Source organism: Bubalus bubalis, chromosome 15, assembly GCF_019923935.1.
Source record: "Bubalus bubalis isolate 160015118507 breed Murrah chromosome 15, NDDB_SH_1, whole genome shotgun sequence".
NCBI classification, from domain to species: domain Eukaryota; kingdom Metazoa; phylum Chordata; class Mammalia; order Artiodactyla; family Bovidae; genus Bubalus; species Bubalus bubalis.
The window spans coordinates 55,979,277-56,002,189 of record NC_059171.1 but is presented as its reverse complement, the minus strand read 5'-3'; the positions used below and the strand labels follow the sequence as shown (position 1 = coordinate 56,002,189).

At 42.7% G+C, this 22,913-nt stretch overlaps 1 protein-coding gene and 2 long non-coding RNA genes across 4 annotated transcripts in view; 1 reads left to right on the top strand and 2 right to left on the bottom strand.

The window, feature by feature from the left end:
• Positions 1-290: 290 nt before the first annotated feature.
• LOC123329489 lies at positions 291-5,787 on the bottom strand. Its single transcript, XR_006544991.1, has 3 exons — positions 4,982-5,787; positions 2,485-2,525; positions 291-1,667 (listed from the first exon to the last, which is right to left on the bottom strand). It is a non-coding gene; the product is annotated as an uncharacterized LOC123329489 (long non-coding RNA).
• Positions 5,788-5,959: 172 nt separating this feature from the next.
• RAB2A (RAB2A, member RAS oncogene family) overlaps positions 5,960-22,913 on the top strand; it is a 69,944-nt gene continuing 52,990 nt past the window's right edge. Inside the window, exons 1-2 of one of the 2 annotated variants that reach the window (XM_025265363.2) lie at positions 5,960-6,254; positions 18,836-18,891. In XM_025265363.2, the coding sequence (XP_025121148.1) occupies positions 18,873-18,891 (19 nt within the window). In that variant the 5' untranslated portion in view covers positions 5,960-6,254; positions 18,836-18,872. The remainder of the gene's footprint in view (positions 6,255-18,835; positions 18,892-22,913) is intronic. The other variant, XM_025265362.2, reaches the window with a different exon arrangement.
• On the bottom strand, positions 13,628-18,868 carry LOC112579180. The gene is made up of 3 exons (XR_003103638.2): positions 18,817-18,868; positions 15,616-15,830; positions 13,628-13,709 (listed from the first exon to the last, which is right to left on the bottom strand). It is a non-coding gene; the product is annotated as an uncharacterized LOC112579180 (long non-coding RNA).

Here is a 22,913-nt window from a genome sequence, read left to right as displayed (position 1 = left end):
GATGCACAAACCTTGTGTGAGAATAAATGTTTATTGCTGTTTTAAGGTTATACTGTAGTTTTTAATAATCTATTTATTTGAAGAAATTGTTGAGAATTGATCCCCAGATTCCTTAAATTGAGAAATTTAAAAGAGTAGAAGTGCAGCAATGATTCTTAGGCAAATCTAAATTAACCTTGCAGATTTTTAAATGTGAGTCTTTAGAGGTAATCTCAATTTTGGAAGAAAAGATTTATTCTTTTAATAACTTTTTTAAATCAAAAAGCTGGAAAAAATAGACTTCTATTTTCTCCATTTTAGAAGTGAAAATGTGATTCTTTGATATCGTTTTCCTCTCTCACTCCACGTGTTGAAAATTCTGATAATGAGATCGCTAGATGCAGAGATAAAGAGTATGCAGGAGGATAGTGTTAGTCACTCAGTCATGTCCAGACTCTTTGAGACCCCAAGGACTGCAGCATGCCAGGCTCCTCAGTCCATGGAATTCTCCAGGCAAAATACTGGAGTGGGTTGTCATTCCTTTCTCCAGGGGATCTTTCTGATACAGGAGGAAGGGGAGGTGGAAGAAGGTTGAAATGTGATCTCATAGTTCCTGGCACCCATCTCTAACAAAAGATATCAGTGACAGAAGGTTTTCTGTGTCCACACCTCCCATTGGGACATAGCTAGCTTATCATGTCCTCAGAAATGGAGAGAAATGGTTTTCCCTTTATCAAAATTTAAAGACCTTTATGGGTAATGATTAAAATAAATTGAAGTACTCATGGGAGTGGTAATTGGTTCTCTCTTCACTCTACATGAGGTATTCGCCTCATGGTTCCTCATTCTTATAATGATCCTGACTTTTCCAAAATAAGGATCCCTACCAATAAACACAGGACATAGAACATAGCAAGGATAAGTGGAGGGAAGGGTTTGAAGTAACTGCATGGTCTAGTCTCTGCTGACAAAACCCAGCAATGCAGAGAGTAAAATATTGCTGACGTTAATATGGTTCTGTAAGGGTCAGTCTTCTAATGTACTTAGATACATTTGCAGAAAATCATTCAACTGAGATTTGGTATGTAGACTTTCTACCAGGAATAATGTACTTTTCAGAGTTCCCTCACATCTACCTCCCAGCAATTCTATTAGCAACTGGAATTATTATTTCTATTGAGTATATGACAAAAATTCTCAGGGTCAGCTTGTTGGTGGCAAGAAAGACTATAATTTAGACCTCTTGGAATCCAATATAGGGCCTTTCCCCAGGCCACTGTTAAGGACTTAGAAAAGTGGGTAATTTAAGAACACAATTTTGGTTTTTAATTTGCTTTTAAATTTCGTATTAATTCAAAATAGTTTATGTAATATTTTTAATCCATGATTTTATAAAATGAGCTTATTATTATTCTAATATTCATTGTTTCTCTCATTCACGCACCTACATAGATCCCATTCTATCATTAATGTTAAGTCCACTGATTTAAAAAACTAACCTACATACAAAGTTTGAGCAAGCTCCGGGAGATGGTGAAGGACAGGGAAGCTGGGTGTGCTCGAAAAGAGTCAGATACGACTGAGCAACTGAACAACAACATAGGAAAGAAACTTTCTTCACTCACCTGCACACACTTTGATTAAGGATGTGAATTTTCGATCATTCCATTTTGACTCTTCAAGTAAACCTTTGAAGAAGGAGCAGAATGGAATGGAAGAGAGAAAACAGTCATCTTTGGCTTTGACAAGTGGTCAGAAATAGGTCACAAGTAGAAAAGTAAGATAGGGAGTATTAAGTGTGTTACCTGGCAAGAATATAAATGGCTGGTGGGATGGGTAAGGTGAATGAAGTACAGTGGAGAGGGCTGTTGAAGCATTTAGAATGATTAGGTTTAAAGCAGTAACCATGAAAGATAATGTCCTTTGAGGCTCAGTTTAGATGGCTGTCCCGTAAAATCTACCCTTATTTCCCAGAACAAAACTCTGTCCTCTAAGATAACACTGTAGCTCTCCCATTAGCCTTCATCAAGCCAAAAGTACCCATGACTTAGCACAAAGAGACTCTAATCTTCTTCCAGGCAGTGTCTTTGTTGGGCTTATTTAACTCCTACAGTTCTTAGCGACGAGTTGGAGGTGAAGGACAGGCAGAGGATGAAGGGAAGGCAGAAATGACTTCAGTGTTGACTTAGTGTCTCCATCGATCTTGACACTTTGCTAGACACTGCACTTGTGTCATCTCATGAGGAATCTAAGGCTTAGAGAGTTTAGTAATTTACCCAAGGTCACTCAACTGATAGGAAGTAAATTCAGGATTTGAACCTCTTTCTGCCTCCAAAACTGGTACTGAGCTTATTAGTATTTGCAGGAAAATTAGTTCTGGCATGGTGTTTAGAAATGGCTGAAAGCATTTCACCGTGGTTCTTAATTATTTCTGGGTCATAGACTCATGCAGAGATCTCTCCCATAAAATTACATATATGCAAATACATACAACATTGTACATACCATTTCACAAGGATCACAGGGCTCCCAGAGCGCATCAAGGGCTAGCCAAGGAAACCATGGAAACCAAAGTAAGAACCTATGATGACAGTATTCCAAACCACTCTTCTATCCCATTCCCCGCTACCTCTCTTCCCACAGTCTGAGAGCCATCAAAACCAGAGAAAGTTTAAACACATGAAAAGTTTGATTGGGAAGAGCAAATTCAAAATTCTAATATAATGCTCTACTTAAAAATGTTGTGGAAAATTTGAACAAGGAGACCTTGGAGAATGTAGACTATCTTTAAATTTCACAATCATGATCTTCAGACCACATGTGAGGTAAGACTGAGAGATGAGGTTATCAGAATTCATCCTCAGGGGAGTGAAATAGCTGAAAATAAACTGAATGGAAAATCCTATGATTTAAGGGAAGAAAGGTTTATTTCTATCATTTTTGCCTATGAAATTTTTCTTGAAAAATGTCTTTGGATTTTGGGGGCTAAATAAAATGTTTGAGATGAAGTTTGTGTGGTTTTTATTTATATTCTGTATTATTTCAAAGAGAATTCAAGATAGTGTATAGGCTTAGAGAAAATAAAATAAAATATGAATTACACATAGAAAAAAATAAACATAGAGACATAAACTAGAGAGACAGGAGTGGAGCTGATTTTACAACATGAATTTGTATACTGATAAGGCCTCTACTTCTTCAAAGTAATTTTTAAAAATTATGCAGCACTAAGGGTTTCTCCAGCACTTTGGCCACCTCATGCGAAGAGTTGACTCACTGGAAAAGACCCTGATGCTGGGAGGGATTGGGGGCAGGAGGAGAAGGGGACGACAGAGGATGAGATGGCTGGATGGCATCACTGACTCGATAGACGTGAGTCTGAGTGAACTCCGGGAGTTGGTGATGGACAGGGAGGCCTGGTGTGCTGCAGTTCACAGGGTCACATAGAGTCGGACACGACTGAGCGACTGAACTGAGCTGAACTGAAGGGTTTCTCATATTAAGTATATATTTTTCAGAATTCACAAAATACCTTCATATACATTATCTCATTTGATCCCAAACTGAAAAGGCAATAATTTTGAGGCAATTATTCTTTACATTTTTCAGAAAAGAAAACCAAGGCCAGGGAAGGACTTGGAAAATCTAGTCCTTGTTCTTTTCAACGCCACTGTTACAATTCCTGTGAACCAATAACTGATGCTTCTCAGTTCTGTAGAAGAACAATAAACACTTGATTCCTGTGGCCACGACATCTTGATGAGAGGATTACTACCTCTTTACAGGTGCTTTAGATCTGGAGATGGACAGTCATAAAATTGAAGGACTTCAGACTTGGAATAGACCTTTCAGGTAACTTGATCACTTTATTGATGAGTGCATCAAAACTCTCTAGGTAGCCAAAAGATCTGTCACAATCATTCTATCTGTTTGTAGTAGGGCCAGGGTCAAAGGCAGGTTTCCTGGATCCTTCTCTTTACACTTTATTCTCTATAGCTCCATATATACCCTTTCTATAATTTTTTTTACGGACACAATTCTGACCTTTCTTTCCCCACTTCCTCTCGTGTTCATTGAGTAAACTGCTGCATGCCAACTACCCGGCTACCAACCCCTGGTAGCCCCCGCATGACCTGACACCAGTGACTTTTCCCACTGCTCACTTCCTGTAACTGCATGGGAATGCTTTTGATTGTAAGGATGATAGTCCTTTGGGTAACATCCTCACAGAGTGGTCTAGTGCAGACTATGGATAAAGAACATACTTTTGGGAACAGCAGGGAACTGAGTCTCTTCTGGAAGGAGGGGACTTTCTAGGTGTCTGTCGTCAGGAAAGATTTGAGTGAAGGCACTCAGATGGGAGGGACAAAATGACCTTTGAAATTCTGGAGGACTCGGGCAGAGACCCTCTCTCCCACCTCCCAAACCAAAGATAAGTGAACCAGGTTATGAAATGCCTGGTAATTTTTCATGTCAAATTTTTGTGTGCTATCTTTGAAAATCACTTCCAAACACTGAAGAAAAATCCCTCTGAGCTGACGTTTGGAAAGGCCATTCAACCACATATCAGCCATCCACTGCCAGCCCCGCATGAAAGTGGCAGTAGAATGACAGATTTCAAAATGGAGAGGAAAGTATTAGGCAACAGGAACCAGGGCCACCGTCTCCCAGTCACTTCTGCCCTAACAACTCTCCTTCCACTGCCAAGGTCAGAAGCCACGGGTTAGCAAATGAGCTCCCTTAGGCAACTTTGAATTCCCTCAACAGATTCAGGACCTCTGCACATTGTTTCTTGTGCCTAAATTTCAGTTCCCTTCCCGACCTTTTGTCCTTTTGACAAACTTACTCATCTTTCCTATGTCTAGTTCAGAGATGATCTACTTTAGATAACCTATTCTGACACTATCCTGTTCTCCATCTCCTCTTCCAAAATCTGTGCTCTTTTAGAACAGACTCTGCTTTCAGTTCCAATGCCCAGCAGTGCAGGAAATATAGTACGTACTTGGTGTTAGTTGAATGAATGAAGAAGTCACTGTGTTCTTTTGAGTGCATTTTTCAATAGGTAATTCATGAGCACTGAAAAATCCAAACTGAAATCGAAAAATTCAGTGAAAAGTATATCTCCCCCCAACTATATTCCCTCTGACCCTTGGTCCCAGTTGTGTCCTTTCAGACTATGTACATAAGGGTATTTAAGTGTATTCCTGTCATTTTTCTACACAATAGTAAAAAAAAATTATCTTTATTTGCATAACAATACAGCTTATATACAAATATGTATATTATATATATCACTTATTACATATATATAGCATAAGTATGTATTTATAGACTGAGTCCTGTGCCTTATTTTTACTTGGCAGAAGACAGGCTTTCTTTTCTTTCCTTTTAATTAAGACCACGCAGTATTCCACCGCAGGGGTACACCAAGGTTCCCCTCATATTCCCTGATTTAGGGTTTCAGATTTACACTTCCATTATTTTCACTGTCAAAGCCCCGTCCCCCAGCGCAGAAATACCGTCACCCTCCAACCCCTCCCCCACGCCCGCCGTCCCAGCGGCTCCATCATTTTCAAACCCCTTGTCACGAGCCCAGGGCAGGCCCAGGGCCGAACGCGACCTCCGCCTTCCACCACGTACCCCGCGTCCCCGCCGCAGAGCGGAAGGACGCGGAACCGCGCGCGTCGCGGCGACGGAGCCGCACGGCCCCTCCTCTCCCCTAGCGTCTCCCGGCAGCCGGCGTCACCCGCTCAGAGGGGCCGGAACGACCGGCGCCCGGCCTCGCCCGGGTCTGGGTGGACCGGGAGGATGGGCGCGGCCGGCTAGGCGCGGCGCTGGGCGGAGCTCCGGCGGGGGCGGGGCTCTGGCTGGGCGGGGCTCCGGCAAGCGGGGCGGGACGCGGCCGGCGAGCAGGGCTCCTCCCCTTTCCTCCGGCGGCGCCGGCGGCCGCAGCACTTCCGGGTCGGCGCGGAGGCGGGGCGGAGGAGCCGCGGCGGCTGTTATTGTTCGAGTGTGCTCGGCCGGGCGCTGTCACCCTCGGCTCGGTCGGTGTCAGTTTGTTCAGCTTCCCCTTGGCCCCTCACTCCCGGCGGCTTACAGCGGCGGCGGCGGCTGCGGCGGGCGGGGCCTGGCTTTTCAAGGCCGAGTGGCGCCGGGGTGAGGGGCGCGGAGGAGGAGGAGCAGCAGCAGGAGGAGGAGCCGTGTGCCCTGGCACCGAGCGGCCGCGGCCATGGCGTACGCCTATCTCTTCAAGTACATCATCATCGGCGACACAGGTGAGGCCCGGGGCGCGGCGGCCAGCCGGGCGGGAGGCGGCGGCCCGGAGGCCGGGGCCGAGGGGCAAACGGCGTCGGGCGGCGGCGCAGGCTCTGTCGCCGCCGGGCGCCTCCCCGCCGCTCCATTTCCGCAGTGCTGGAGCTGGTGACGTGGGCACTGCGAGCGGCCGCGGCCTGGCCCGTCGCCCCCGCTCCGGTCCAGGCCGGGCCTGCAGCCGGGGGCCGCGGCAGCCGTTTCACCACCCGGTCTGGGGAGTAGATGACAGGGGAGCCGGCCTGGCTCTGAGGGTTGCATGCCCTGCCCGGAGCCTCTCACCTTGGGCCTCGCCGCCGCCCCCGAGAAAGGAAAAGGGGGGCCCGGGAAGAGCAGAAGGAGATGGAAGGAGGGTCTAGGCTTCCCTGACACATCCCACCTTCTCCGACCAGTTCACATCTGCCACGGCCTGGGCAAAGCGCTCCCCGGCGTGGGACAGCTAGCTGAGAAGGAGACATTAAAAAAAAAAAAAAAAGGATATATATGTGTGTATATATGTATTTTTATCACTCTCAACTGCTAAGCCGGAATAAGTAACATCCCATTACTTGACGCCTGGGGAATGCTTTTCGAGGTCATTAAAACACGGAAGAGTTCTGTCTCTGTCGACTTTTGCCACGTGTAAACTGGCGTTATTTGATAGTAATGCAAGGCCGTTCATTGCTCTCGGGTGCGTGTGCGTGTTGGGGACACTGGCTTTTTTTCCGATACATGAAATCCAGGCCCACAACTGCCAATTAATCAGGTGACCTGATGTCCATTTGAAGCAGAAAGACATACAGCTGTTTTTCACTTAAAATGACATCCCAGTGTATTTTGCAAAGTAGTCAAACTCATTGAAAATATATATTTTTAAATTATTTACGGATTTTTTGGCATTACTGTGAATCTAATAATAAAACTAAGACGTGTTCAGGTGTTAAAACTATTAATATACCAGAGTCTGATTTCAGTGATGACTCTTGCACAACTTTGGACCCTTTGCACAACTTTGGACGTGTAAGCGGCAGCTTGTGGTTGTCCTAGTGATATGTCAGGTTGAATAAGTAACACTAGAGGCATGTTGATTGCTGCCTAAAAGATTTTCTGCTGTAAATGGTGTTTCAGCTATGTTTTTTGGCGTGCGCGTCGAAACTTGATGGTTCTCTATGCAGAATCATGGATAAAGCAATGTTTTGCACATGTTCAGTAGCAAATTTGTATACTTTTTAAAATGCTGAAGGAAGTGGCCTACTGGTACGTTTTAATTTAGGTTGTAACAGTGAGATTGGAAGAGGAAATTCACAATAACTATAATAGGAATGGGTTTGGAAAGTAGCAGGGTGATTATGGACATCAGCAGTAGTGACAGTTGAAATTAGCCTTTGCAGGTTTCTCTCTTTGAGCATACCTACTGAACATCTACTGTGGGTGAAGAGTTGTGCTGGGAGTAGTGGGGCTGCCAATACTAGCAAGTTGGTGCTGGGTTCTTTGGGAATTTGCCCTCATGCCAAAACAGTGTCCAGGCAGTTCAGAGGGAAGACGTTCATCCTTGCCGTTGCTGCTGTTGCCACCTGGCCCAGGTACACTTGGCAGTCGACTGTCCACTGCGCCGCCTTCTCCCCCCTCCAGTAACTGTCGGATCAGCCGTCCGCACACAGGGCACTTAGGGGCCATTCCTCCATTCCCATTCGTTCGTTTGACCTTCAGGGACCTCCACGTCTAAGCATGACTTCCCACGCTGGTCTTCTTTCCCACTGGCACTAGTCCCTGCCTTCCTCCTGCCGGTGAGGCCCTGTGCTTTTACCTGGTCACTGCTGCTCCTGCACTCTGTTTGGAGTGCCTCTCTGTCCAAATTTGTCTGTCCTCAAAGTTTGACTAGAGTCTTCCATAATGGTTTCACAGTCAGCGTTTATTAAGTTCTTTTCATGTGTTAGGCATTCCTGGTATCCCAACTGGAAGTGACTACACCTCCTTATCTGGATGTGTCCCCCTTTGTATTAATTCCTGTTTTGTAGATACTTGGGTGGGCATTTGTGTTTGATTACTTATCTCTTACGGGCAGAAAAGGTGTTTTTGCATGGTTTTGTATGCCAGGAAGAGCTTAGTAGAAGGTAGGCCCCAGATACTTAATTACATTATTGAAAGAATAGCCAAACAGGCCATAATGTTCCTATTAGTATACATTGATAACTTGACAGAAGAACTTTTTAGCCGAGTTCTGCCACTTTCTCTTGATATCAACTTTGACCAGACCCCTTTGCCGTGTTTTCTTAATTCAAAGTAGACCCACTTAATGTGGCCCCCCACACACAAGAATGATAGTAAATCAATAGTGGGAGAGCCATCCTAATTTTTTTTTTAACGTCATAGTGTGGAAAACATGCATTTTTAAAATGAAGAAAATCACTCCTCTTCCTGGTTTTCAGTTTTCCTACCTATTGAAACAGTCATTATTAGCATGCCGCCCCCCCATAGTGAGATTAAGTAAGGACAGATATAAAAACACTGCACGTGATCAAGATACTGCTGAAATGTTTCTTTTCTTACTATATGGCCAAGTGCAGTTAACTCTTCCACTTTCAGAGGGCCTCTTGGCTAGAATTGGGTGGAGAGGCAGTGCAAATCTCGGCTGTTGCCTGTGTTGAGCCTACTCTATGTAAGGAGATAGGAGGACAAAATTTAATGCAACTTTGTTTTAAAAACAGCTGTTCCCTGACTGTAGACCAGAGTGCCTCCTAAGTCTTCTTCCATTTTTTTCCATCACAAAACAAACCTGGAATGATGTAATAAACTCACAGTGACAGACTCTGGAATGAAAGCTTGGTTCTTTATAAAAGCATCTCAGTCTTTTAGATCTATAAAGTATTTTAAGTGACCTTGACCTAAAAAAAAAAAAAAAAGCCCTAAAATTTTTCATGGGTAATGTCTTATTCGTGAAAAATCATTTAGGAAAATGTGTCACTTAAACCTAGATATAAAGTGGAAATTGGTTTTTAACAAGCCTGGACTAATATCATAAGCAGATAATTATCAAATGCAGAAGGAGAGAAAAATTATAATAAAACTATAATTGTTGCTTCTAAATTCTGGCATCTGCCTCCCATGTAATCTCATCACTGCCCTCCTTCTCATTTCCTGCCTCTCATCTTGGTACACAGAAGCACAAACCTAGTTGTGTTCTATCTGAAATACCCTTTCTTCTGAGCTCCACTCCCCAAAACCCCACTCTGGCCAAAGTGAAAGTCAGGTCAGAGTTTTTGATTACCTTAGCAGCTCCTGTTCATTCATTCATTTTTTCAGGGTGATAACAAACCCCACCCTTGCCTAGCTCCCTGTACTAGTTCCCTCCTCTCTTCTTTCTTTCTTTAACCACCCCCACAGTTTGGTTTGCCTGTTTTTTGCTTAAAAACTTCAAAGGACAAGTGTTGTATGAGAAGGGATTCCCTCGTAGCTTAGTTATTAAAGAATCTGCCTGCAGTGCTGGAGACCTGGGTTCAGTTCCTGGGTCGGGAAGATCCCCTGGAAAAGGGAATGACAACCCACTCCAGTATTCCTGCCTGGAGAATTCCATGGACAGAGGAGCCTGGTGGGTACAGTCAGTGGAGTCGAAATAAACAAGACAAGCCTGAACACACGTTATCCTAACATCTGAATGTATTTTTTTATTTGAGATATGATTGACGTATAACACTGTTTTAGTTTCAGGCATATGATTTGGTAAGTAAGTGATTTGGTAAGTAAATATGTTGTGAAATGATTACCACAATAAGTTTCGTTAACATCCATCACCACACATAGCGAGAAAGTTGTTTTTTCCTTGTGATGAGACCTTTTAAGATATACTCTCCTAACTTTCAGCTGTTTCATACAGTGTTGATGACTATATTTATCATGCTGTACATTACATCCCTAGGACTTATAGCTAGAAGTTTGTACTTTTTGATCACCTTTACTGCAGCCTCTTAAATAATCTTTTTGTTTGTTTGGAATGTTTTTGACTTTGTTTTAAAAGTGAGGGTAGGCATTCAGTATCAGACATGTTTAACAGATAGTGGGTGGGCTCTTGGGGGAGGTGCTGCACTACCTGGAAGATAATACTTGATTTGCCAGGTGGGCAAAGGGGAAATATCTAGTAGATAATTGCAGGTACATGTTTGTAGCTCAGTCATTGATGTTTTTAAAACATAGTGATATTTGTTGTTGTCTGACTCTTAGCGTCTCCATGGACTGCAGCATGCCAGACCTCCCTGTGATACTGGCAAGTTGAAAACAGAGCTGTACCATGGGCCATTTTATTGAAGACCTTGCATGTGAAAGAGAAGGAAAGAGTGAGAAGTTTAAAGTTGATTGCAAGATCAAGTTGGCTGGTGTGTGTGTGTGTAGTAGGATAGGGGAGACTTGAGGTCGAAAGTTTGAAATTACTAGAGGAAGGGCAGGGGCTAAATCCCAGAGGATTCCGGGAAAGAACAGCATTTGATTCTCTGTGGGTTTGGAACTGTAACAGCCGGAAGACTTCTTCCTCTGGGACACTCTAATTTGAGTTTCTTTACATTCTTATGAATCACCTGGTGTATTGGTTTTTTTGGTGTTTTTTTTTTTATTTTAAAGATTCACTGAGGGCCTAACCCTCAGTGATTTTGAGTCACTCGATCTGAAGTGGAGCTTCATGTTGCAAAACCTAAGGCCAGAAACACTGATCGTTTTATATAATTATATGAGCAAGTTTGTTAGACTGTTTCGGAAAACACACAGTAGGAAACCAAACTGGGAAGTAGGGAGGTAGAAAAATTCCATTAACTTTTTAAAAATTATAAGATATATCATTCATGTAAAACAAATTCATAGTATATATTAACACAGTTTGAAGAATAGAGTTGAATCAAATAACCCATGCAAGAGAAATACAGAGCCTCATCACTTGAGTCTCCACAAGGCTTTCTCTCACCTGAATTCTGTATTAGTCCTTCCTTAGCTTTTCTTCGTAGATGTCTCACCTAACACATCCCTGAATTATAGTGCCTAGTTCTGTCCGTTTTGGAATGTGTTTAGTTGTTTTATTAAATGAGAGAGCTATGTTCCTGAAATACATCTTTTAATGTCACCCAGAATTTACTTGAAGTTTTCGCTTTCTGCATGTTATTTCCTGTCCTTTAGGATTTTTGACTCCCCTTCCCCTTTCCATCCTAGCCAGAGTATTTGCTGCCTGCTTCCCCTAATATTTATATTATTGCTTCTGAGACTTCCTTTTGAGCCACAGAGGCCGCGGCCCTGGGTTTCTCATCCCTTTGCCCCTTTCTCCTCTCCTGGTGAACCTGCCTCCTCATCTCCAGTCATGCCCCACTCTTCTGTCTGGTGCTCGTGTCCTTTCTGTCCCCACTCCATTGCTGCTCCCACTCCAACATGAAACTAATTTCCTCCTTTATCTCTCCCCCTGCTCCCCCTCCCCCATGTTATCTCGACAGCTCTCCTCTTAGCCTGTCGTTTTGCTGTTGGACTTGAGCAGATCCTAATTTTGCCAGCTCAGCTGTTTTTCCCTCTCACTCTGGCCCAGCTCTGCTTGCTCCATTTTGTTATTCTGTGCTCATCCTCAGTCTGGGAGGCTGTGTCCTTTTGCCACAAAAGATACAACCGCATATTGACTGCCCCTGTCCCTCTCTCAGACTTTTCGTTTTCTGTGACGCTTCCCCATTTGTTTTCATCAGTCGCGTTCATTTGCAGGTTTTAAAATACTCCACATTCTAGCTGTTATTCTTCACTTGTAAGTAAAGGACACCCAGCAAAGAGATGCAGAGTTCCCTCTGCTGTCATACACTCATACACACAGAAGTCGCTCAGTCGTGTCCGACTCTTTGCGACCCCATGGATTGTAGCCCACCAGGCTCCTCGGACAATGGGATTTTCCAGGCATGAATACTGGAGTGGGTTGCCGTTTCTTTCTCCAGGGGATCTTCCTGACCCAGAGATCAAACCTGGGTCTCCGGCATTGTAGGTAGACGCTTTACCGTCTGAGCTACCAGGGAAGCCCCATAGTCACCCTTTTTAATGCCTGCTGCTGCTAAGTCACTTCAGTCGTGTCCGACTCTGTGCGACCCCATAGACAGCAGCCCACCAGACTCCCCCGTCCCTGGGATTCTCCAGGCAAGATCACTGGAGTGGGTTGCCATCGCCTTCCTCTTTAATGCCTGCAGTGTTCCTCAACTCAGACAACTTGGGTCTCATCCTTGGAGATACTGTTTTAGTGGATCTGCAGCGAGTCTTAGACATCTGTATTTTTTTAAAAACATCTTTTGCAGTGGTGTGTGGCACTCCCCTCCATGTCAGTTGTGGGCTCTCTGCCTGACTTTCTCTAAAATTAATTCTTTCCTGCTGTCAGGTTTTCTGCTCTCTGGGATTTTAAGTAATTGCTGAGGCAGCAGTTCAGTTCAGTCGCTCAGTTGTGTCCGACTCTTTGCGACCCCATGAATCGCAGCACGCCAGGCCTCCCTGTCCATCACCAACTCCTGGAGTTCACCCAGACTCACGTCCATCGAGTTGGTGATGCCATCCAGCCATCTCATCCTCTGTCGTCTCCTTCTCCTCCTGCCCCCAATCCCTCCCAGCATCAGAGTCTTTTCCAGTGAGTCAGCTCTTCACATGAGGTGGCCAAAGTACTGGAGTTTCAGCTTCAGAATCATTCCTTCTAAAGAACACCCAGGGCTGATCTCCTTCAGAATGGACTGGTTGGATCTCCTTGCAGTCCAAGGGGCTCTCAAGAGTCTTCTCCAACACCACAGTTCAAAAGGATCAGTTCTTCGGTGCTCAGCTTTCTTCACAGCCCAACTCTCACATCCATACGTGACCACTGGAAAAACCATAGCCTTGACTAGACGGACCTTTGTTGGCAAAGTAATGTCTCTGCTTTTGAATATGCTATCTAGGTTGGTCATAACTTTCCTTCATATCCAGGTTTAATCCCTGGGTTGGGAAGATCCCCTGGAGAAGGGAATGGAACCCTGGTATTCTTACTTGGAGCATGGACAGAGGAGCCTGGTGGGTCCTCTGGAGCCTGAGGAGTCTGTGGGGTCACAGAGAGTCAGACATGACTCAGCGACTAACACTACTGCTACTAAGGCATATCTTGGGTGAATTTATACAGAAATCTCCATCACATTAGTTTTTGGCACTCTTGTCTACCTAGTGGATTCTTAGGAAGAATTTTCTACACTTTTTGTAGTTCATCTGCAGTATCGAAAGCTTTTAATCCTTTAACTGGTTTGTGCGAAGTAACCATTTCATAGATGAAGAAACTGAGCTGTGTCCTTTGGGGAAAACTATTTCTTCTCTCCCACAAGCTCTTCTGCTTTTCATAGCTATGATGTACCTCTAAGTTTCTCCAGTTCTTTCTTGAAAGTGTTGCCATTTTCAGGGGTAGCTGACTGTTACTGTGTTTCTGGTCCAATCTGAGGGAAAAAAGAAGAAAATGAATGTTGATGGATGATGAGTGAAGTTCTTGAAGGCACAGAGTTAGTGCCTCAGAACATGATGAATGTACACTAGGTAGCCTCTGCTGGTTAGGCTGCACACATTGACCAGTTTATTTCTCCTTTCAAAAAGGATTTAATTGGGCTTCCCTGGTGGCTCAGATGGTAAAGCGTCGGCCTGCAGTGCGGGAGACCCGGGTTCGATTCCTGGGTTGGGAAGATCCCCCGGAGAAGGAAATGGCAACCCACTCCAGCACTCTTGCCTGGAAAATCCCATGGACGGAGGAACCTGATAGGCTGTAGTCCATGGGGTCGCAAAGAGTCGGACACGACTGAGTGACTTCACATACAAATTTTCTACAGTTTTAAATGCAAGTAAGACAGAGTGTATTAGTTTATGTTTCTAACGTAACAAACCACCATATTCTTAGCAGCTCCAGCAATGCAAATCTTAGAGTTCTGAAGTTCTGCATAAGTTCATGTACATGGCAGTACATGTCAAAAGTCTGATGTGTGTCTCACTGCGCTATCATCGAGTTCTTGGCAGGTTGGGTTCCCTTCTGGAGGGTCCGTGCTCATTCAGTTTGTTGGTGGAATAGTTCTGTGCTGAGGTCTCCATTTTCTTGCTGGTGTCATCAGTTCCTGGCTTCCTGAGTCTACCCACCTAGTCACGTGATTTGCCCCCCTTCCTTCATCTTCAAAGCAACAGTGGGTTAGGTCCTTCTGTGTCACATGTTTCTGACTCTTCTTGAGTCATCCAATCTCTCATTGAAGCCGGGAAAAGTTTTCTGTTTTAAAGACTTACATAATTAGATTGGGTTTACCTGGATAATCGAGGATAATCTCCTCATCTCAGGTCTGTAATCTTAATCACATCTGCATGGGCCGCCTTGCCTTGTAGGGTAGCATACCCATAGGTTCTAGGGATTGATTAGAGTGTGTGTATCTTGAAGGGGGGCCGTGGGGGAGTTTATCCTCCCTACCACAGCAGGCTGAGGTAGAAACAATAAATTGAAGTCAGAAATAGCATTAATATCCATGCTGTGTACACTTTTTTGAAGTGGACACTGTATTTAGCACCACTGCAGAAGGAGAAGAGGATGTCAGAGGATGAGATGGTTGGACAGCATCACCGATGCAATAGACGTGAACTTGGGCAAACTACGGGAGATGGTGAGGGACAGGGAGGCCTGGCGTGCTGCAGTCCATTGGGTCACAGAATCGGACACAACTGGGGGGCTAAACTGAACTGCACTGCAGAGAACTCTCTCTCATCTTCTTACTTATAGTAATCATCAATTTTTTAAAAGTATGTGTACTCATATATTTATTCCTTAATTGAGTCTTGAAAGACATTTTCTTCTGGTTCCCTTAAAAAAAAATACAGTATGGTGGGGAAAATGTAAATATACAAGTAGTATATTTGAACATGAGCTTCCCAGGTGGCACTAAGGTTAAAGAACTGCCTCCCAGTGCAAGAGACATAAGAGATGCTGGTTGGATCCTTGGGTGGGAAGATTTTCTGGAGGAGGGCATGGAACCCACTCCAGTTCTTGCCTGGAGAATCCCCATGAACACAGGAGCCTGGCGGGCTACCGTCCATAGTATCTCACAGAGTCAGACACAACTGAAGTGACTTAGCACGCACACACACATATTTGAACATATGGGGCCTTTTCTAGGGGTATAACTCATTGAATCTGAACAATTATATCCATGAGGAAGGCTCTTCTTTACAGTGAAGGAAGGTGGACTGATTGTCACATCACACAGCTAGTTAACTGATCAAGCTGGAATTTGAGCCCAGATCTTTCTGACTCCAAAGGCCATGCTCTCTCTCCCATGTCATACACATTTCTTAATTCCCACATATTCCATATCATACCTCTTGTGTTGGCTAATCAGCTGCTTGGTCTGTGGAGTTGATGTGGAAGTACATAGTCCCTCAGTTCGCTTTTATACTAAAACAGAAACTACCTCCACTCTGCAAAACTGAGCAGAAATATTCTATCAATAAAACAAGGATAATCTGTTAACTGCTCCTCAGCAGCTCTGAGAGCTTGGGCAGCCTCTTCAGTCTTTGAATCTCAGTGTCTTCATCTATAAAATGAAATAAATAAGTGAGATTTTGTGTGTGACTAAATAAATGGTTAATAGTTCATGTTTGTTTTTTTTTTTTATCATTTTTATACTTCTTTGAATGTCTTCCAGAATTTCCCCATATGCATTTGAAAAACTAAACCAAACTTGACCAGTGCTGTATAGTGTTTGAATTATGCTGTTCATAGCAAAAATCATTTCTTTCACCCTCCGTGTGAACTAATATGTTAATATGTTGATTTTTTTTTTTTTTTTTTTTTCACTTTCTTGTGTAGCTTGCTCATTTACGGCCAGCTGATAACTTGAAAGAGTCTGCCATCTTTGACTCTCATTTCTCCAGAGTGGTTATCCGGCAACTCTCATCTTTGTTTCAGACCTACTGTGTCACTTTTTTTGAAGTCTATTTTTTGTATAGCCCAGTACTCTTATTTTTTTTTTTTTTAAATTCAGTCTGAGAGGCTGTCTTTTACCAGGAGAATGTAATCATTAGTGAATTTGAATTTTTTCCTGCCATCCGGCACCAGCCTAGTTCAGTCATGAGCAGGGGTCAAGGCCTAGGTCCCAGGTTGTCCCTTTGCTCTGGACTTCCTGGGGAGGCACACTTGTCCCACAGAGGAAGCAGTATGGTAGACAGATCTCCCAGGCTTGTGTAGTGTCCTTGTAGGACAATCTGAAAGAGGATACCTGCCCATAACTTACTTGTGCAAATGAACAATTCATTTAAATTCCTGAGTTTTCTCTTTGTAAAATGTGTGTAGTACTACTGGCTTAGTGCACTCAATAGAGTTGTCCACCAGTGTTGTAAGTTTTTGGGTTTTTTTCCTCTAACTCTGTAGCTGTCTTTGAAACTCAAGTGTCAGTAGTTTGTTTCCCTTCATTTATGTACAGTTGATAAACCAGTGTAAGTGGTGCATTTATACCTGCTCTGCAGCCTCTGGCATTATTAACATTGATGGATAGCTCCCCCTTAACATTTGTCCACCTTTAGCAGTAACTACTCGGAGAAGGCAATGGCACCCCACTCCAGTACTCTTGCCTGGAGAATCCCAGGGACGGAGGAGCCTGGTAGGCTGCAGTCCGGGGGGTTGCTGAGAGTTGGACACGACTGAGCAACTTCACTTTCACTTTTCACTTTCATGCACTGGAGAAGGAAATGGCAACCCACTCCAGTGTTCTTGCCTGGAGAATCCCAGGGACGGCAGAGCCTGGTGGGCTGCCGTCTATGGGGTCGCACAGAGTCGGACACGACTGAAGCGACTTAGCAGCAGCAGCAGTAACTACTATGCATCTAGGAGGCAAATAATACGTTATTCTAAGTTCTCTTGGGTATTTTAGCTTAGACTGCACTCTTGAAAATTTCTTAAGGGCTGCTGTTTGTGATTAGAAAAATATCTGGATTGGAAAAAAAAAAAAAAAAGAAAGAAAAATATCTGGATTGGCATGGTGGCCCCTGCTTACTCATTGCTTTGGTAAAGTTCAGACATCTTTAGCTTCAGTTTTCTCATCTAGAAAATGTCAGTAGTACTAAGTTACCTACCTCACAGGATTTTTGTTAGCTTGAAACAAACATTGTACACAGATGCTTTGAAGCTGCAGGGTGCTTTATTAATGGCAGTATTTTAGAGATAATTTTTCTTATATGTTGAGTATCCTAAAATTAAGTTGTGTGTTTGCGGGGGGTGTCTTGCTTATGGAAAAAGGTATTCACTATGCTGACTTTAAAACTATAATTAATTGAGTTGAAAGAAGCAAAACAACATGTTAACCTGCAAAATGGCAGTTCTTTGATCTTGAAATTCTCTCTGGACTCTATAAAAGAAAAAGTCTTTTCCAAACTCGGATGAGAAGAATATTGGGTAGGAGGTGCTCTTTTTCACTCGTCTCCAGAAAAGAGGTTATAAGACGGAGAGTTGTTTCCTATACTCACTCATGGTGTCTTCAGGTTCCTTGCCAAGGTTTCTCTTAATTTTGAACCCCTTTGGAAAGAGGCGGTTCTATAGATCTGCAGGAGTCTTCAGTATAAATGAATCTATTGATCAAAAGGTATCTTCTCTGTTTGGCCCAAGTATTGTTGGTTCAGTTTTAACCATTTCAAAGGGCAAAGTAAAAGTACATTTGTCCACAACCACTTATGTTAAAAGCTTTACTTGATAGAAATATTAATAAATAAGGAAATTAGTTACTAGATTATAAACTGAAGCAGTAGTAGTTGTTTGCCTGGTGAGATAATTGACCAATCCTTTAAGAAAAATATTTGTTACACTTTTCCCGGATGACCTTTGGTATGGGGTGAAGAATTTCTTCTGGTTTTGCAGCTAAGTGGATTTTTAACTAGTTGAATAACTATCCTTAAGTACTGTCCATGTAGGCCACCTGGAGAGAGCATGCTGCTATATTCAATCCTAGATTTTTACATTTTATATTGGCAACAACTTGGATAAACTCCACTTTGGTTGAAAGAGCTAATGTGTGGATTATACCAGACAGAATCCAGAATGGCTGACTAAATTTAGCAAAGTGGAGTTTAATAAAAATGAAGTGAAAGCCCTATATTTACTTTTTTCTTAAAAAAAAAAAAATATATATATATATATATATCTATAAGATGGAGGTAGCTGGTTAAATAGCAACACATGTCTAAAAACTTAGAAGTTTTACATAACTAAGTCCAGTAGGAGTCCACAAAGGAAGAAATGTGACTCTCAGTAAAAGTGTAATGTACAAACAAGGCAGGTAGTAGTTGTGCTCAGTCAGGACTCAGCTGCAGCTCAGTTATGGAAACTTGTTTCAGAGGGACATCTGCGCATTGGAATCTGTGCTCAGAGACCAGTCAGGGTGGTGCAAAGGTGTGTCAACCGTATTTCCCAACATATTTAGGAAAGGAAGAATAACTGAAACATTTTAACAAAAAAAGACTTAAAGGAGAATATAACAATGACCTCAAATACTTAGGTGACTGTCATATTAAAAGGGGGCTTCAACTTACCCTTTGTGGCTTTTTGCAGACAGAATCAGGACTACAAGTAGACGACTCGCTGTGAAATGGAAAGAGTGTTAAGTGGTGAGTAGGTCGGTTACTGGGGTGTTCAGGCAGAGGTTTGATTGACACATTAGGACATGGAAGATGAAATTTATGCAACCAGTAGGGGATTGGATTCGAATATTTTTTTCTTTTTAAAGAAAGTTAAAGTATTATGTGGGCATTCCCGGTGCTGGAGTTAAGAAAAATGAGCAGGACTGCCCTACCCTAAGGGGGAGACAAGTTTGCCACAATGACAAGATGGTGTAATAGAGACTTGTCTATGCAGAGTACTGAAGGAGCATGGAGAAGACTCATTCATTCTACCTGGAGTGAACAGCTCATGACATTGAGATTTTCAGTAAACATTTATTGAGGAGCCACTGTATGCTGAGGACTGAGGACTGTTGCTGTAGCTTTCATACATTTCTCGCAGTAGTCCTAGATAGCTCTTGACCCCATTTTTACAAATGATAGATCAGATGTGACACGATCAGACGCTTTGAGAACTTCCCCACCTGATAATCCTGTAGAATCAGTTTGTGCTTTTACCTCTGTTTGGATATTTGTTGTGTATGGAGAACAGAGAATGGAACTGAGCTCCTCAGTCTTTTATTTTGCCAAGAAGGTGGGATGACTTTATATCAGGAATGTTCTGCAGAGTGTGGTCCTATGGAGTTTTTTGTTGGGATTTGTGGAGGCTCAGGAATACAGGAATCTTGGGACCACACTATGAAGAGCATTGTGTGGTATAAAGAGTTGGTTTCATATGCTCTGGGTACAGCTTCATAAAAGAAGCTTTATTCCCCATCTCTGAATGGGATAACTAACTCTTCACTCAGACTTCTGACAGGAGTTATTGAGGCCTTTCCACCATTTAACCTTTTTTTCTTTCTTAATCTCCCCCACCCCCCCATCCATTTTGGCTTACAGTTTCCTTTCTTGGAGAATTTACCCAAGAAATGGAAAAATCATATTGGATTTGAATGTGAATCTGTGAATGTTGAGCCTTAGCCATAAAGTAAGTCTTGTTAAAAGTACTGCTGCTGCTGCTACTGCTAAGTCGCTTCAGTCGTGTCCGACTTTGTGCGACTCCATAGGCGGCAGCCCACCAGGCTCTGCTGTCCCTGGGATTCTCCAGGGAAGAACACTGGAGTGGGTTGCCATTTCCTTCTCCAGTGCATGAAAGTGAAAAGTGAAAGTGAAGTCGCTCAGTCGTGTCGGACTCTCAGCGACTCCATGGACTGCAACCCACCAGGCTCCTCCACCGTGGGATTTTCCAGGCAAGAGTACTGGAGTGGGGTGCCATTGCCTTCTCCATTTAAAAGTACTACTGATTAGTTATTCTTTAGTGGCTTTTAGGAGTTAAAAAAGGAAATCAAAATCTTCAGTTTCACAATGCATTATTTTACTTTCAGGCTTCTAATTTTCTTAGCAGACCAGTATTTAATGTGACTATTTATAATCACACTAGAAGTTTTGCTAGTTATTTAAATGCCACATCACACTGGAGGTTGTTGGATGGGGCTAGTGAAAGTATTGCTTATATAGTATTTGATGTTAAAATAGATCCTTTGAAAAACTCAGATTTTTTTTTTTATAAAAATGATGAATGTTTATGGTGAAAAATGAAAATTTAAATACTCCACCATTTTACATTACAGTAATGATTTGTGTATCCTTCTGGAAATTTTCTGTGTATCTTTAAACATGTATGTGTGTGTGTGTCAATCTGTCCCAGCCCCACCAATATGATTGCTGGTCTTCACCTTTTTTTCACTTAAGGGTAAATCTTGGGTGTCTTAACATATCACAAATAAATCTATCTCATTCTTTTTAAAAACCTGCATAGCTGAATCATTATTACTTCAGTCAGTCCTCAGTTTTCTTAGTCCTGATCTGTGCTAGCAGACAGCAGAAACCTGCTGTGGTCAACTTAAGCAGAGCAGCATTTTATTGGAAAGATAGGATGCTCCATAGAATTGATAGGAAGGCAGTATAATCAAGCTTGAAAATGGCAGAACCACGGAAGGCAAGACACAGCCAGACTCCTGCTGTCAGTACAACCTGCTGAAGCAGATGCTGGTGCACGCCAGTCGTCCGGCACCTCCCCTGTAGCCACTGTGGATTCTTTCTTTCTGGTTCCTGATATTGACGCATTCCTTCAAGATTCCAAATTCTGAACAGGTGCATCTGATTGGCTCAGCCGAGGTCAAATGTGACCACAATGGAATGTCATAAATCATCTTCCATTAAGAATAGGAATTTAGAAAGAATATTAGTATTTAATTGTGAATTTAAGTATTCATGTATCAGTACTTAAATTCAACAGGCTAGTCTCAACATTGTCTGTGTCGACTAATACCAAGTCTTCAGGGATTTAAGGAGCTTGATTTAGTTACTGTTATCATGTACTTCTTATTAACCTAGCACTGCAAGAAATGGATTGTTCTGCTTACAGTCTTTGATTTTGATACTCATTTATGTCATAACATACTACTTAGACATCATGTGCAGTAAACTTACTGTATGGTGATTATAGTGTACGTTTATATCCAGACACCTTCTTCCTTTCATAACATCATGAGAAAGTATCCTCTTCAAGCTACTTCATTGAAATTTACTTGTGAGATGCTAAGTTCTTATTTGGAATCTTTATGAAACAGTCAGGAAAATGGTCAGGTTAAAATATGTTGACACACCTGATCTATTATTTTTTTTAAAACCTTCCTTTGTTAAATTTCTGCTCCGTCGGAGTCTTTAAGCTTATAGAATATTTCCTTTCTTTATCTTGCTGTTGATGCTAATACATGGTAAGTGAGATAGCTTCTTTTTTAGTTAGGGGAGGTATTGTTTGCAAGTAGTAATATGTATCTGAGAAGAACAAACTCAGGAGGTTGGGTGGTACAGTGGAAAAATATGACATATTGTAAATTTAAAAACCTTATTTTGAGTTTCAATTCTGCTTCTTACTGTGTTTTAACTTGAGACATGTCATTTAAGCCTCCGTTCCTTCATCTTTAAAATAAGGTTATCAGGAATTCCCTGGCAGTCCATGGTTAGGACTCAGCACTTTGACTGCTGTGGCCTGGGTTCAATCCCTTGTTGGGGAACTAAGATCCCACAAGCTGTGTGGTGTGGCAAAAAAAAAAAAAGAGATTATCATTCCTGCTTTACTGATGTCATAGGCTTACTGTTATGGTCAAATAAGATTGTATGTGAAGAGAGAGCTTGTTTTCACCGTCAAAATGTCAGAAGTCATGCATATATTTTACATAAGACAAGAGTGTGTTAGCTTGAACTCCATTATAGAAGTCCATAGCTGCAGTAAAAACTACTTGTTCATATTGAAGTGGGTCCTTTGGGTATTAGGCAGGTATCAGGTAGTCTCACTATTCTAAGCTCAGTGATCGCCAGAGATTCTGAGTGGAAACCAGGATAACCGTGTTTTGAACTTAACCTGTACCGAGGTGCAGCAGCACATCTTCACTGTTTCCTGTTATTTATCTGTTATACCAAGCAGGTAATGATGTCGTATTAGTTGTAGATGGAAGACTAACGAGGATTGAAGAATGAGACCAGCATTTTAGTCGACTATAGCTAGGCCAGTGATTCTCAGACTTCAGGGCACATCAGGATCACCCGAAGAGCTTGGTGAAACACTGATTTAAGGACTCCACCCCAGAGTTTCTGACTCATTAAGTTTGGGGTGGAGCTGATAATTTGCATTCTAAAAGTTTCCAGATACTGCTGATGTTGCTGTTCTGGAGAGCACACTTTAGAGAATCAGCGTTTTAGTGAAGGCGTGTAATTCATCATCCAGGGTGATCCCTAATTCATCAGGACACCAGGGGTAACTAAGCCTGTCCCTGGCAAACCAGGATACAGTGTCATCCTCATTTTACCTATTCGAAAAATCATTTTACAAAGAGGGTTATGCAATAGAATTGTCACCTAGCAGATGACTCATGGTACCCAAGGTTGGTTGGTTGGCTGGTTGGTTGGTTGGTTGGTTGATTGGTTTATGTTAAATTCCCAACTGTGATGATTTAGTCTGGTTTTTT